Below are 11293 nucleotides of genomic sequence, written 5' to 3'. Positions count from 1 at the left end.
GATCCAGCTCTCTAGTCTAGTATGGATCCAGCTCTCTAGTCTAGTATGGATCCAGCTCTCTAGTCTAGTATGGATCCAGTTCTCTAGTCTAGTATGGATCCAGCTCTCTAGTCTAGTCTGGATCCAGCTCTCTAGTCTAGTATGGATCCAGCTCTCTAGTCTAGTATGGATCCAGCTCTCTAGTCTAGTATGGATCCAGTTCTCTAGTCTAGTATGGATCCAGCTCTCTAGTCTAGTATGGATAGGTAGGTAGGGCTTGTGTCCCAAATGGAACCTGTCTGTTCTGTGTAGTGCACTCGATGAGACCAGATACAGTTATCATCTAGTCCAGTTGTTCCCAAGCTGGGGGTACTCGGATCCCTGGGGGTACTTGGTCTATCCTCAGGGGGTACCAGGATCCCTGGGGGTACTTGGTCTATCTACACGGGTACTAGGATCCCTGGGGGTACTTGGTCTATCTACACGGGTACCAGGATCCCTGGGGGTACTTGGTCTATCTACACGGGTACTAGGATCCCTAGGGGTACTTGGTCTATCTACACGGGTACTAGGATCCCTCGGGGTACTTGGTCTATCAATAGGGGGTACTAGGATCCCTGGGGGTACCTGGCCTATCCTCAGGGGGTACTAGGATCCCTGGGGGTACCTGGCCTATCCTCAGGGGGTTCTAGGATCCCTGGGGGTACTTGGTCTATCCTCAGGGGGTACTTGAAGACTCATGAGACCGTAGGGTTCCTGGTAAAATCCACATGAGGGGGAACATCAGGGGTACTCTGGGCAGAGCAGAATTCAGTTGGTGGTACAGTAGCCTCTGGTCTCGTCCATCCAGTGACCAATAGATGAGTTTTAAAACGACCACTTTGGATAAAAATTGGTTTATTTATTAATGAGCTGTTTTTCCTTCTCCCCCCAGCTGGGTGCAGAGCTTTGGCCACGAGGGTCTGGGACTGCTGCTAGACATTCTGGAGAAGCTGCTTCACAAGAAACAGTAAGGACACACACACCGTATGCTCACACACACACACACACACACACACACACACACACACACACACACACACACACACACACACACACACACACACGGGCGGATGAACACGCAAACACACTGACTGCATTTACTCAATGTAGAAACATCACATGTTCAATATAAATGTTCATCTCATCTCTACTCCATTTCTCTCTCTACCTCTCTCCGCCTCCCTCTACCACCCTCTACCTCTCTCTACCTCTCTCCGCCTCCCTCTACCACCCTCTACCTCTCTCTACCTCTCTCTCTCTACCTCTCTCTACCTCTCTCCGCCTCCCTCTACCTCCCGCTACCTCTCTCTACCTCCCTCTCTCTCCCTCTACCTCTCTCTCTCTCCACCTCTCTCTACCTCCCTCTCTCTCTACCTCTCTCTACCTCTCCCTCCCTCTCTCTCCCTCTACCTCTCTCTCTCTCCACCTCTCTCTACCTCCCTCTCTCTCTACCTCTCTCTACCTCTCCCTCCCTCTCTCTCCCACGCACTCTCTCTCCCGCTTTCGTGCTCTCTCCTGCGCCCTTCCTCTCTCTCCTGCGCCCTTCCTCTCTCTCCTGCGCCCTCCTTCTACCTCTCTCCCTCTACCTCCCTCTACCTCTCTCTCCCTCTACCTCTCTCTCCCTCTACATCTCTCTACCTCTCTCTACCTCTCTCTACCTCCCTCTACCTCTCTCTACCTCCCTCTACCTCCCTCTACCTCCCTCTACCTCCCTCTACCTCCCTCTACCTCTCTCTACCTCTCTCTACCTCTCTCTACCTCCCTCTACCTCTCTCCGCCTCCCTCTACCTCCCTCTACCTCCCTCTACCTCTCTCTACCTCCCTCTACCTCTCTCTACCTCCCTCTACCTCCCTCTACCTCTCTCTACCTCTCTCTACCTCTCTCTACCTCTCTCTACCTCTCTCTACCTCCCCGTACCTCTCTCCACCTCCCCCTACCTCTCTCTACCTCTACCTCTTACCTCTTCTCTGTCTCTCTCTCTACTCTCAATTCAATTCAAGGGGCTTTATTGGCATGGGAAACGTGTTAACATTGCCAAAGCAAGTGCTGACTCTCTGTCTGTTGTCTCTGTAGCCAGGATAAAATGACAAGAAGCTACTCTCTCTGTCTGTTGTCTCTGTAGCCAGGATAAACCTGACAAGAAGCTACTCTCTCTGTCTGTTGTCTCTGTAACCAGGATAAACCTGACAAGAAGCTACTCTCTCTGTCTGTTGTCTCTGTAGCCAGGATAAACCTGACAAGAAGCTACTCTCTCTCTGTTGTCTCTGTAGCCAGGACAAACCTGACAAGAAGAGCCAGCATAAAGTCATCCAGTGCCTCAAAGCCTTCATGAACAACAAGGTAATGTAGCCAATCCTTCATGAACAACGAGGTAATGTAGCCAATCCTTCATGAACAACAAGTTAATGTAGCTAATCCTTCATGGACAACAAGGTAATGTAGCTAATCCTTCATGGACAACAAGGTAATGTAGCCAATCCTTCATGAACAATGAGGTAATGTAGCTAATCCTTCATGAACAATGAGGTAATGTAGCCAATCCTTCATGAACAACAAGGTAATGTAGCTAATCCTTCATGAACAATGAGGTAATGTAGCCAATCCTTCATGAACAACAAGGTAATTTAGCCAATCCTTCATGAACAACAAGGTAATGTAGCTAATCCTTCATGAACAACAAGGTAATGTAGCCAATCCTTCATGAACAACGAGGTAATGTAGCTAATCCTTCATGAACAACAAGGTAATGTAGCCAATCCTTCATGAACAACAAGGTAATGTAGCCAATCCTTCATGATCAACAAGGTAATGTAGCTAATCCTTCATGAACAACAAGGTAATGTAGCCAATCCTTCATAAACAACAAGGTAATGTAGCTAATCCTTCATGAACAACAAGGTAATGTCTGGGAGAGGAGGAATGTGTCCCACTGCTGAATTGGTTCTGGTACTTCCTGTCCCTTCTGAGAGAGGAGGAATGTGTCCCACTGCTGAATTGGTTCTGGTACTTCCTGTCCCTTCTGGGAGAGGAGGAATGTGTCCCACTGCTGAGTTGGTTCTGGTACTTCCTGTCCCTTCTGGGAGAGGAGGAATGTGTCCCACTGCTGAGTTGGTTCTGGTACTTCCTGTCCCTTCTGGGAGAGGAGGAATGTGTCCCACTGCTGAGTTGGTTCTGGTACTTCCTGTCCCTTCTGGGAGAGGAGGAATGTGTCCCACTGCTGAGTTGGTTCTGGTACTTCCTGTCCCTTCTGGGAGAGGGGAAATGTGTCCCACTGCTGAATTGGTTCTGGTACTTCCTGTCCCTTCTGGGAGAGGGGAAATGTGTCCAACTGCTGAATTGGTTCTGGTACTTCCTGTCCCTTCTGGGAGAGGAGAAATGTGTCCCACTGCTGAATTGGTTCTGGTACTTCCTGTCCCTTCTGGGAGAGGGGAAATGTGTCCAACTGCTGAATTGGTTCTGGTACTTCCTGTCCCTTCTGGGAGAGGGGAAATGTGTCCCACTGCTGAATTGGTTCTGGTACTTCCTGTCCCTTCTGGGAGAGGAGAAATGTGTCCCACTGCTGAATTGGTTCTGGTACTTCCTGTCCCTTCTGGGAGAGGAGAAATGTGTCCCACTGCTGAGTTGGTTCTGGTACTTCCTGTCCCTTTTGGGAGAGGGGAAATGTGTCCCACTGCTGAATTGTTTCTGGTACTTCCTGTCCCTTCTGGGAGAGGAGGAACGTGTCGGTGAACATTTCTAGGTAAACGTTGGCACATTTATTTAACATGAAATACAGGAAGTGTTTTTACGTAAGTGTTCACACCCCTGAGTCGATACGTTGTGGAAACACATTCGGCAGCCATTTGCCTCTTTCTGGGTCACGTCTTGGAGATGTTTTTCACACCTGGTGAATGCAACGTTCTTCCAGCTCTGTCAAATGGGCGCTTGTTCATCGCTAGGCAACCGTCTTCAGGTTTGGCCACAGATTTTCAAGTAGATTCACAGTGGGTTCAGAAAGTATTCAGACCCTCTTGATTTTTTTCCACATTTTGTTACGTTACAGCCTCATTCTAAAATGGGTTAAATAGATTTTTTCCCCTCATCAATCTACACAAAATTCCTCATAATGAATGTAAAAATAGGTTTTTAGAGTTGTTTTGCTAATTTATTAAGAATTTAATACAAAATATCACATTTGCATAAGTATTCAGACCCTTTACGTTCAGAGACTTGTCCCGATGCCACTCCTGCGTTGTCTTGGCTGTGTGCTTAGGGTCGTTGTCCTGTTGGAAGGTGAACCTTCACCCCAGTCTGAGGGCTCTGGAGCAGGTTTTCATTAAGGATCTCTCTGTTCTTTGCTCCGTTCATCTTTACCTCCATCATGACTAGTCTCCCAGTTCCCCACAGCATGATGCTGCCACCACCATGCTTCACCGTAGGGATGGTGCCAGGTTTCCTCCATCATGACCAGTCTCCCAGTCCTTCACAGAATGATGCTGCCACCACCATGCTTCACGACAAAAGGCCAACCTGGACGAGAGTCATGACGACCAAAAGGTCAACCTGGACGAGAGTCATGACGACCAAAAGGTCAACCTGGACGAGAGTCATGACGACCAAAAGGTCAACCTGGACGAGAGTCATGACGACCAAAAGGTCAACCTGGACGAGAGTCATGGCGACCAAAAGGTCAACCTGGACGAGAGTCATGACGACCAAAAGGTCAACCTGGACGAGAGTCATGACGACCAAAAGGTCAACCTGGACGACAGTCATGACGACCAAAAGGTCAACCTGGACGAGAGTCATGACGACCAAAAGGCCAACCTGGACGAGAGTCATGACGACCAAAAGGTCAACCTGGACGAGAGTCATGACGACCAAAAGGTCAACCTGGACGAGAGTCATGACGACCAAAAGGTCAACCTGGACGAGAGTCATGACGACCAAAAGGTCAACCTGGACGAGAGTCATGACGACCAAAAGGTCAACCTGGACGAGAGTCATGACGACCAAAAGGTCAACCTGGACGAGAGTCATGACGACCAAAAGGTCAACCTGGACGAGAGTCACAACGACCTGGACGAGAGTCATGATGACAACCTGGACGAGCGTCACGACAGCGACCTGGACGAGAGTCATGACAAAAGGTCAACCTGGACGAGGGTCATGATGACAACCTGGACGAGAGTCGTGACGACAACCTGGACGAGAGTCATGACGACAACCTGGACGAGAGTCATGACGACAACATGGACGAGAGTCATGATGACCAAAAGGTCAACCTGGACGAGAGTCATGACGACCAAAAGGTCAACCTGGACGAGAGTCATGACGACCAAAAGGTCAACCTGGACGAGAGTCATGATGATAACCTGGACGAGAGTCATGATGACAACCTGGACGAGAGTCATGACGACAACCTGGACGAGAGTCATGACGACAACCTGGACGAGAGTCATGACGACGACCTGGACGAGAGTCATGATGACGACCTGGACGAGAGTCATGATGACGACCTGGACGAGAGTCATGACGACCAAAAGGTCAACCTGGACGAGAGTCATGATGACAACCTGGACGAGAGTCATGATGACGACCTGGACGAGAGTCATGATGACCAAAAGGTCAACCTGGTCTAGAGTCATGATGACGACCTGGACGAGAGTCATGACGACCAAAAGGTCAACCTGGACGAGAGTCATGATGACAACCTGGACGAGAGTCATGACGACCAAAAGGTCAACCTGGACGAGAGTCATGATGACGACCTGGACGAGAGTCATGACGACCAAAAGGTCAACCTGGACGAGAGTCATGACGACGACCTGGACGAGAGTCATGACGACGACCTGGACGAGAGTCATGACGACGACCTGGACGAGAGTCATGACGACGACCTGGACGAGAGTCATGACGACGACCTGGACGAGAGTCATGATGACCAAAAGATCAACCTGGACTAGAGTCATGATGACGACCTGGACGAGAGTCATGACGACCAAAAGGTCAACCTGGACGAGAGTCATGATGACAACCTGGACGAGAGTCATGACGACCAAAAGGTCAACCTGGACGAGAGTCATGATGATAACCTGGACGAGAGTCATGATGACAACCTGGACGAGAGTCATGACGACGACCTGGACGAGAGTCATGACGACGACCTGGACGAGAGTCATGATGACGACCTGGACGAGAGTCATGATGACGACCTGGACGAGAGTCATGATGACGACCTGGACGAGAGTCATGACGACGACCTGGACGAGAGTCATGACGACGACCTGGACGAGAGTCATGACGACGACCTGGACGAGAGTCATGACGACAAAAGGTCAACCTGGACGAGAGTCATGATGACGACCTGGACGAGAGTCATGATGACGACCTGGACGAGAGTCATGATGACGACCTGGACGAGAGTCATGATGACGACCTGGACGAGAGTCATGACGACAACCTGGACCAGAGTCATGACGACAACCTGGACGAGAGTCATGACGACGACCTGGACGAGAGTCATGACGACAAAAGGTCAACCTGGACGAGAGTCATGACGACAAAAGGTCAACCTGGACGAGAGTCATGACGACGACCTGGACGAGAGTCATGACGACGACCTGGACGAGAGTCATGACGACAACCTGGACGAGAGTCATGACGACGACCTGGACGAGAGTCATGACGACAACCTGGACGAGAGTCATGACGACGACCTGGACGAGAGTCATGACGACAAAAGGTCAACCTGGACGAGAGTCATGACGACAAAAGGTCAACCTGGACGAGAGTCATGACGACGACCTGGACGAGAGTCATGACGACGACCTGGACGAGAGTCATGACGACAACCTGGACGAGAGTCATGACGACGACCTGGACGAGAGTCATGACGACAAAAGGTCAACCTGGACGAGAGTCATGACGACAAAAGGTCAACCTGGACGAGAGTCATGACGACGACCTGGACGACAAACGACAACCTGCGTATTTTATTCCTCTTGTTTAACTATTGTAATTGTATTTTATATATTTTTAACTCTATCGTTGGGAAGATGCTCGTCAGAAAGTATTTCGCGGTAAAGTCCAGACCCGTTGTCTTTTAGCCCATGTGACAGATGAAACTGGATCTGATTTGATTTATTGGAAACGTGTGTAGCCTGAATGTCTTGACTTTAAATGATCATAAATGCCGTTTTGGGATGCAGCCCGACCTCATCCTCTCGGAGAGGAGGTGCCGTTGTGTGGAGCTGAAGCCCAGCCTCTCGGAGAGGAGGTGTCGTTGTGTGGAGCTGAAGCCCAGTGGAGCTCGTCTGGCACACCACTCCTCTCCTCTCGTTGTAAGGTCTTGTGTAATCCTGTTTCCACAACAGGTGCAGAGCGCCTCTTTTACCCACCGGCACTGACTCACAGACCTTGCCCTCGCCTCCTGCTGCATCTTGGGATACGTCTCGCCCACAGCGCCTGCGGAGGCTGCCAGACAGGTGTTCCAAACCAGCTGTCAGTGCCTTTCCCCCTCCCTCCCTCTCTCTTCCTCCTTCCCTCTCTTCCTCCTTCTCCTCCTCCCTCTCTCCCTCTTCCTCCTTCCCTCCCTCTTCCTCCTTCCATCTCTCCCCTCCTCCTTCCTTCCCTCCCTCTCTTCTTCCCTCCCTCTCTTCTTCCCTCCCTCTCTTCCTCCCTCCCTCTCTCTTCCTCCTTCCCTCTCTTCCTCCTTCTCCTCCTCCCTCTCTCCCTCTTCCTCCCTCCCTCCCTCCTCCTCCTTCCCTCCCTCCCTTTTCCTCCATCCCTCCCTCTCTTCCTCCCTCCCTCTCTTCCTCCTTCCCTCCCTCTTTCTCCTTTCCTCCCTCCCTCTTCCTCCTTCCCTCCCCTCCTCCTATCTCTCCCCTCCTCCTTCCCTCCCTCTCTTCCTCCTTCCTCCCTCCCTCTCTTCCTCCTTCCCTCCCTCCCTTTTCCTCCATCCCTCCCTCTCTTCCTCCCTCCCTCTCTTCCTCCTTCCCTCCCTCTTTCTCCTTTCCTCCCTCCCTCCCTCTTCCTCCCTCCCTCCCTCTTCCTCCTTCCCTCCCCTCCTCCTTCTATCTCTCCCCTCCTCCTTCCCTCCCTCTCTTCTTCCCTCCCTCTCTTCCTCCTTCCTCCCTCCCTCTCTTCCTCCTTCCCTCCCTCTTCCTCCTTCCCTCTCTTCCTCCTTCCCTCTCTTCCTCCTTCCCTCCCTCTCTTCCTCCTTCCCTCCCTCTTCCTCCTTCCCTCCCTCTTCCTCCTTCCATCTCTCCCCTCCTCCTTCCTTCCCTCCCTCTCTTCCTCCCTCCCTCTCTTCCTCCCTCCCTCTCTTCCTGCTTCCTCTCTTCCTCCTTCCCTCCCTCAGCTTCTTGATATGCCACACTTGTCAGGTGGATGGATTATCTTGGCTAAGGAGAAATGCTCACTAACAGGAACATTTCTGGGATATTTTATTTCAGCTCGTGAAACATGGGACTGACTCTTTACAGGTTGCGTTTATATATTTTTTCAGTGCTTATGGAACAAGCCATTTTGAATCAACAGGCCGGGCTGGTGTCAGCAACTGGCCAGACGCGAGTATCACCTGTGTTCCACTACATTCTCTTTCTCGCTAAATGAAATGAGGAGGAACATGTGTTTACCTTCTTTCCTCCCCTCCCTTCTCTCCTTCCCTTCATCCCTTCTCTCCTTCCCTCCCTTCTCTCCTTCCCTTCATCCCTTCTCTCCTCCCCTCCATTCTCTCCTTCCCTTCATCCCTTCTCTCCTTCCCTTCATCCCTTCTCTCTTCCCCTCCCTTCTCTCTTCCCCTCCCTTCTCTCCTTCCCTTCATCCCTTCTCTCCTCCCCTCCCTTCTCTTCTTCCCTTCATCCCTCCCTTCTCTCCTTCCCTCCCTTCTCTCATTCCCTCCCTTCTCTCCTTTCCTTCATCCCTTCTCTCCTTCCTTTCATCCCTTCTCTCCTTCCCTTCATCCCTTCTCTCCTTCCCTTCATCCCTTCTCTCCTTCCCTTCATCCTTTCTCTCCTTCCCTTCATCCCTTCTCTCCTCCCTTCATCCCTTCTCTCCTCCCCTCCCTTCTCTCCTTCCCTTCATCCCTTCTCTCCTTCCCTTCATCCCTTCTCTCTTCCCCTCCCTTCTCTCCTTCCCTTCATCCCTTCTCCACCCCTCCCTTCTCTTCTTCCCTTCATCCCTCCCTTCTCTCCTTTCCTCCCTTCTCTCCTCCCCTCCCTTCTCTTCTTCCCTTCATCCCTCCCTTCTCTCCTTCCCTCCCTTCTCTCATTCCCTCCCTTCTCTCCTTTCCTTCATCCCTTCTCTCCTTCCTTTCATCCCTTCTCTCCTTCCCTTCATCCCTTCTCTCCTTCCCTTCATCCCTTCTCTCCTTCCCTTCATCCCTTCTCTCGTCCCCTCCCTTCTCTCCTCCCCTCCCTTCTCTCCTTCCCTCCTCCCCTCCCTTCTCTCCTCCCCTCCCTTCTCTCCTTCCCTTCATCCCTCCCTTCTCTCCTTCTCTCACTTCTCTTCTTCCCTTCATCTCTCCCTTCTCTCCTCACCTCCCTTCTCTCCAGCTGTGCTGCCCAGACCAAACACACTGTTACTGCAGCAACGTTTCTCTCCTCTCCTCTCCTCTCCTCTCCTCTCCTCTCCTCTCCTCTCCTCTCCTCTCCTCTCCTCTCCTCTCCTCTCCTCTCCTCTCCTCTCCTCTCCTCCTCTTCCAGACCAAACACACTGTTACTGCAGCTAACGTTTTTAATTGTCTTCTTTATCAACAACAACAAAAGGAAGTCTGGCAACAAAAGGAAGTCTGGCAACACAATTCGATCCACATTCTTTAAGATGGGCTTTTAATTAATCATTGTGGGCAAATTAAGACTTCCTGAAATAATAAAGCCTTGTAAAAACACTTCACATTTACGAATATGCTAATTTGAAACCAACTTGAAATTAGATTTTTTGATATGTTGTGTTTGTCTTGAATCCTCGGGAGTATTGTGAGAGTAGGAGAGTCGAGTGTCTGGGCCCTGGCAGGACCGGCGCCGTTCCTCACAGCATATGGTCATACTAGTTAATAAACGCTTCTCACTTAAAGATGGTGTGGATTCACAGCTGTCATTACCCCCCCCCCCCCACACACACACACACACACACACACACACACACACCAATCCTCAGTGTTCCTCAAGCTCATTCCTAACACGCAGCCTGCCGATCAGACTGACACCTCTAACTGTGAAGGGCAGGGAACACGCAGCCTGCCGATCAGACTGACACCTCTAACTGTGAAGGGCAGGGAACACGCAGCCTGCCGATCAGACTGACACCTCTAACTGTGAAGGGCAGGGAACACGCAGCCTGCCGATCAGACTGACACCTCTAACTGTGAAGAGCAGGGAACAACGCAGCCTGCCGATCAGACTGACACCTCTAAACACGATACATATTCAATGTGTTGACCTTTACTGTTGAGGAATAACATGGGACGATACAATATACACACGATTGTTACAAAATCAGTTACAACACACACACACACACACACACACACACACACACACACACACACACACACACACACACAGAGACACACACACACACACACACACACACACACACACACACAATAACAAAAGGTGTTGTTAATTATGTTCTGTTTCTCTGTGTTAATGATGTCTTCATAGACAGCTTCTGTTGTTGTGTTGGGATGTTATAACCGGTCTGACTGTTCTCCAGGCTATGAGACAACATCAGGAGAGAGAAACACTCGTCCTCGTGTTGTCTGACTGTTCTCCAGGCTATGAGACAACATCAGGAGAGAGAAACACTCGTTCTCGTGTTGTTACCCTGTTCTCCAGGCTATGAGATGTCATCAGGAGAGAGAAACACTCGTTCTCGTGTTGTTACCCTGTTCTCCAGGCTATGAGACGTCATCAGGAGAGAGAAACACTCGTCCTCGTGTTGTTACCCTGTTCTCCAGGCTATGAGACGTCATCAGGAGAGAGAAACACTCGTCCTCGTGTTGTTACCCTGTTCTCCAGGCTATGAGACGTCATCAGGAGAGAGAAACACTCGTTGTCGTGTTGTCTGACTGTTCTCCAGGCTATGAGACGACATCAGGAGAGAGAAACACTCGTTCTCGTGTTGTTACCCTGTTCTCCAGGCTATGAGACGTCATCAGGAGAGAGAAACACTCGTCCTCGTGTTGTTACCCTGTTCTCCAGGCTATGAGACGACATCAGGAGAGAGAAACACTCGTTGTCGTGTTGTCTGACTGTTCTCCAGGCTATGAGACGACATCAGGCGAGA

The 11293-nt window shown here is 50.7% G+C and overlaps 1 protein-coding gene across 1 annotated transcript in view; it reads left to right on the top strand.

Annotated features, from left to right (window-relative positions):
• The window catches only part of LOC110517047 (protein diaphanous homolog 3), a 536597-nt gene that overhangs the window by 211666 nt on the left and 313638 nt on the right, over window positions 1-11293 (top strand). Inside the window, exons 6-7 of the mRNA XM_036951469.1 lie at window positions 914-988; window positions 2293-2362. Coding sequence (XP_036807364.1) covers window positions 914-988; window positions 2293-2362 — 145 coding nt within the window. The remainder of the gene's footprint in view (window positions 1-913; window positions 989-2292; window positions 2363-11293) is intronic.

The sequence above is a fragment of the Oncorhynchus mykiss genome, chromosome 18, assembly GCF_013265735.2.
Source record: "Oncorhynchus mykiss isolate Arlee chromosome 18, USDA_OmykA_1.1, whole genome shotgun sequence".
NCBI classification, from domain to species: Eukaryota; Metazoa; Chordata; class Actinopteri; order Salmoniformes; family Salmonidae; genus Oncorhynchus; species Oncorhynchus mykiss.
Note: the sequence above shows the minus strand (reverse complement) of the source record. Positions and strands in the feature narration are given on the sequence as shown.